General features: G+C 28.9%; 1 protein-coding gene across 1 annotated transcript; it reads left to right on the top strand.

Moving 5' to 3' along the window:
• The first annotated feature begins 2,650 nt into the window (after positions 1-2,650).
• On the top strand, positions 2,651-3,670 carry LOC107618330 (mannose/glucose-specific lectin). The gene has a single exon (XM_016320357.3). It carries the CDS (start codon positions 2,705-2,707, stop codon positions 3,515-3,517), a length of 813 nt encoding a protein of 270 aa, XP_016175843.1. The 5' UTR covers positions 2,651-2,704; the 3' UTR covers positions 3,518-3,670.
• The last annotated feature ends 624 nt before the right edge of the window (positions 3,671-4,294 follow it).

The raw sequence follows: 4,294 nt of genomic DNA, 5'->3' as shown, positions 1-4,294 counted from the left end.
CGAAAGATAGATTAAAAAGACATATATATATATATATATATATATATTATGTTTGGTAAAATAAATACATAAGCCACACAAAACTCTAAAAAATCATAATACCTTCATCTTTTATTTTCACTATCATCACCTAGACTTTCCATTTACCACAATCTATTTTTTTTCCTCCACCATTCATAACTAAAAATAAATCAAACATCAACCTAAATTATTATTACTAACAAGATTTCTTTCAAAAATCAATTCAACAATTCTTATTTTTTTATTAAAAAAATAAAAATCTGTTGGAAATTCTCGACCACTGATCAGGAGATTTATGAAAGAAATCAAGTGAGAGAACATACTATGAGAAGACATTACATCCGATTCAATTCAAAAACTTGAAGGTAGTAAGTTAAGGGGTCTCTCATCTTATAAATTCTTCACTCTTTCTTATTTTCTTCAATATAATGTGAGACTAATTTCATACACTACTCTTTACACTTACAAACATTAACATCTTCTTTCATAGTTTTTCCCCAAATCTTCTATATCCCAAATACATTTTCGCTTCCACCGTGTCTCTGTCGTTCTACATCACTCGAAGCGACAGATACTTGTAGTACCCTACACAAGTCTTCAAAATCATTGAGTAGAGAAAGTGATCGAAACACAATGTACAAAGAAAAAGAGTGGGAGAGAGACAACGGTGGACGACGAAAAGAGGAAAAGGGAGAAAAAGGTGTATAGCGGTGGTGGCAGTAACGATTTCAGAGGGAGCAGTAATGAAGACGAAAATAATAATGAAGGGAGAATGGAAGAAGAAAAAAAAAATAGTGAGCCATTGAAAAAAGAATGAGGTGAAAAATACTAATAGGAGAGAGATAAGTTTGGAAGGAGAATAAAAGGATAAAGTTTGGAATTTTAAAAATTAAATAAAAATAAAAATATAAAATATCAATGTCTTATAAATTATGTTTCAGTGTCTTAATTATTTAGAGATGAAAAAGTATAGGTAGACAATAAAAATACTAAACAATGTGAACAATAGATATATCGAATATTCATTTCATTAAGTGTATGAATGATTATTTTAATATTAAAATTTTGATAGATAATTTAAAAGTATAATATATTCTTATTTGATTGGTAATTATTCATGTTATTTAAAAAAATTATTATTTACCTAACACTCTCCAATAAAATTATATCTCTGTGTTTATTCGTATTCTCTTATAGAGGAATGCTAGGAAGCCAACAATTTTGGTGTTTTGTAACCATCAATTGACCATCAATAATATTTTTAATGGTATAAAATTACATCTAATAGTAGAAGATCATTCATTTTTATTTTAATAGTTAAGTGCTGGTCAAAAAATATAAAAGTTGCTGGCCCCTAGACTTTTCCTTCTCCTATATTCATTATAAAATTGTGTCTTATTAAATTAAACAAAGAATATATGTCACCTGTCTATATCTTAAAAAGATATGAACAACAACTAAATGCTACCTTATTGCATGATATACTCATAATTCTGATGGCCTGATGGGCACATTATTCAGCTCAATAATTATGTTAACGCAAGATTCTTTTTATTTTTAATTTTTTTAAAAGGAAATTGAATAAATAAATAGGAAATTTAATTTGCTTAATGAAATCTGATTCCAGAATTCAGAATAAATAAATTTCTAAGTAATTTGTTTTTGTTTTTTTGTCGAAGCCATGTAGTTAAATGGACCTCTACTTTATATACAAGTCGAACAATAATGTTACGTGACTAGTAAATATTATTATTTTAAGTTTATATTTGATCAATAATAATTTGTATTTATATTTGCAGATATTTATACACAAAAAATTATATAATTTATATCTATATTTATCTAAATTTACACATATCAGTTAATACAATTTGTACCCATATTTTTTAGAATTTACATATATAAATTAGTAAAATTTATTTAAAAATAATTTAGTATCTGTACTAGCTAAATAATGACCAAAATTACTAAAAACTGCTGGCCCTATAGTTTTTGTAGGTCCAAAATACATGTCATTAAATCAATTTGGGTTGGTCGAATGGTCAGTTCACTCATCCGCTTAAGTAAGTGTCGGAAGTTTGAATTTCGCCTTATGCATGCAGTAACCTATTGGCCAACAACAAACCGTTAAATGGAGGTTAGATCGACGATGGATTAGTCCTTAGTGTGTTAGATTGGAGGATACCGTGGACAAAAAAAAAAACTCCTAATATATAATTTCTTTTAGATAAATATTAGAAATTAATTTTTAGTTAGTTAGTATTAATATTTTTTTATTTAAAATTTAAAATTTAGAATTCAAAATTAAAAATTTATAATTTATTTAAAATCTAAAATTTAAAATAAAACAATTTTTAAAAAATTAACTGAAAAAAAATTAACTCTCTGTCGTTACTTTTTTATTCCAATTCAAAATACTTAGCAAAGAGGGAAAAGTTTTACTAACTTTATACATTGAAAATTTTAACTATTTTAGATTTTAATAAAAACTTATTTATTAAACACCTTACTTATTAACACCCTAAAAACACTTATTGTTCAACAAATAAAAACTAATTGTCTAACTTTTTATACCAAATCCTCATGGGTCCTTTCACAGAGCACCTAAATAAATAGCTAAAAGGCTAAACCCATCATTGTAGCAAGCAAATATTAGCTACACTACATACACATCCCCAACACCATGGCTGTCTCCAACTCAAACCTTGCCATCATAACCATAACCATCCTCCTCATGCTTCTAAACAGGGCATGCTCATTAAATTCCCTTGGTTTCAGCTTCGATAACTACTTCCATCAAGAAGAAAGAAACCTAATCTTGCAAGGTGATGCAAAGATTTCACAAACCAACACACTCCAACTCACCAGCACCCCCAACAAAGTTGTTGGACGAGTCTTGCACTCGTTTCAATTACAGCTATGGGATAAAAGCACAAACAAACTCGCAAGCTTTGACTCACAATTCAGCTTTGTGCTCACATCCCCGGTCCGCGGTCCGGCCGATGGGATCGCCTTCTTCATCACATCGCCGAACTCTACCATACCACAGAATTCCGGCGGAGGTTACTTAGGGCTTTTTAATTCTAAGACTGCCCTAAGTAACACTTCGTCGAACCAAGTGGTGGCAGTTGAGTTTGACACGTACATTAATCCTACTTATGATCCAAATTACAATCACATTGGAATTGATATTAACTCCATTAAGTCCTCAAAGCTTGTTAGATGGGACAGGAGGGAAAATGAAACCCTTGATGTATTAGTATCATACCATGCTGAGACACAAACCCTAGAAGTCAAAGCTAATTACCCGGATGGTCAAAGTTATGAGGTGTCTCATGAGATTGACTTGAGGACTGTGCTTCCAGAATGGGTTAGGGTTGGGTTCTCTGCTTCCTCTGGAAACCAATATCAATCGCATAGCGTTCTATCATGGTCTTTCTATTCTGGTTTGTATTACATTGGTCACAAGAATGAGTATCTTGCAAGTGATATATGATGATCTGAACGAATTAATTTCTATGTTATTATATGATGTATATGATCATCATATATATGTATGTGTTATGATATGTACTTTATATTATGGTGCTAATAAAGGACAAGTTTTGTCCATGATCTAATAGTAATAATTAATAATGAATGGTGAAAATTCATGTGCATCAATTTCACATAAAATTGATAACTGTTAGATAAAAATTTAAATAAAATTGATTATACCTAAATTTTCACCTTAATGAATTAAGCACGTCGTTAGGGTTTTCGTGTAAAATAAACTTTTTTATGTATAACATATGTATCTTCGTGTTAGAATTTGTTTATGAGAAATGTTACCGGCCAAAATTCTTTATCCGGCAACATTTTGGATCAATATTTAAAAGGGTAAAATATACTTTTTACCTTTAAAGTTTGATAAAAATTTTAAAAATATCTTTAAGTTTTATTTTGTTTTAATTTTATCCCAAAAGTTTTCGATTTGCATCAAATATACCCCTGATTGTTAATTTTTCAAAAAATTTAAGACCAATTCAACAACAATTTCATAAGAACAACCCTCAACACAAGCAAATCAAGCATAATTTTCATGCATTATTGTTAGATTGGTCTTAAATTTTTTGAAAATTTAGCCGTCGAGAATATATTTGATGCAAATCGAAAATTTTTGGGACAAAATTTAAACAAAATAAAACTTATGGGTATTTTTAAAATTTTTGCCAAACTTTAAGGACAAAAAATATACTTTATCCTATTTAAAATTTAGTGTTAAAATATAAGA

The sequence above is a fragment of the Arachis ipaensis genome, chromosome B9 (genome assembly GCF_059453495.1).
Source record: "Arachis ipaensis isolate K30076 ecotype BB chromosome B9, ASM5945349v1, whole genome shotgun sequence".
Lineage (NCBI taxonomy): Eukaryota > Viridiplantae > Streptophyta > Magnoliopsida > Fabales > Fabaceae > Arachis > Arachis ipaensis.
This window is presented reverse-complemented; position numbering and strand designations above follow the sequence as displayed.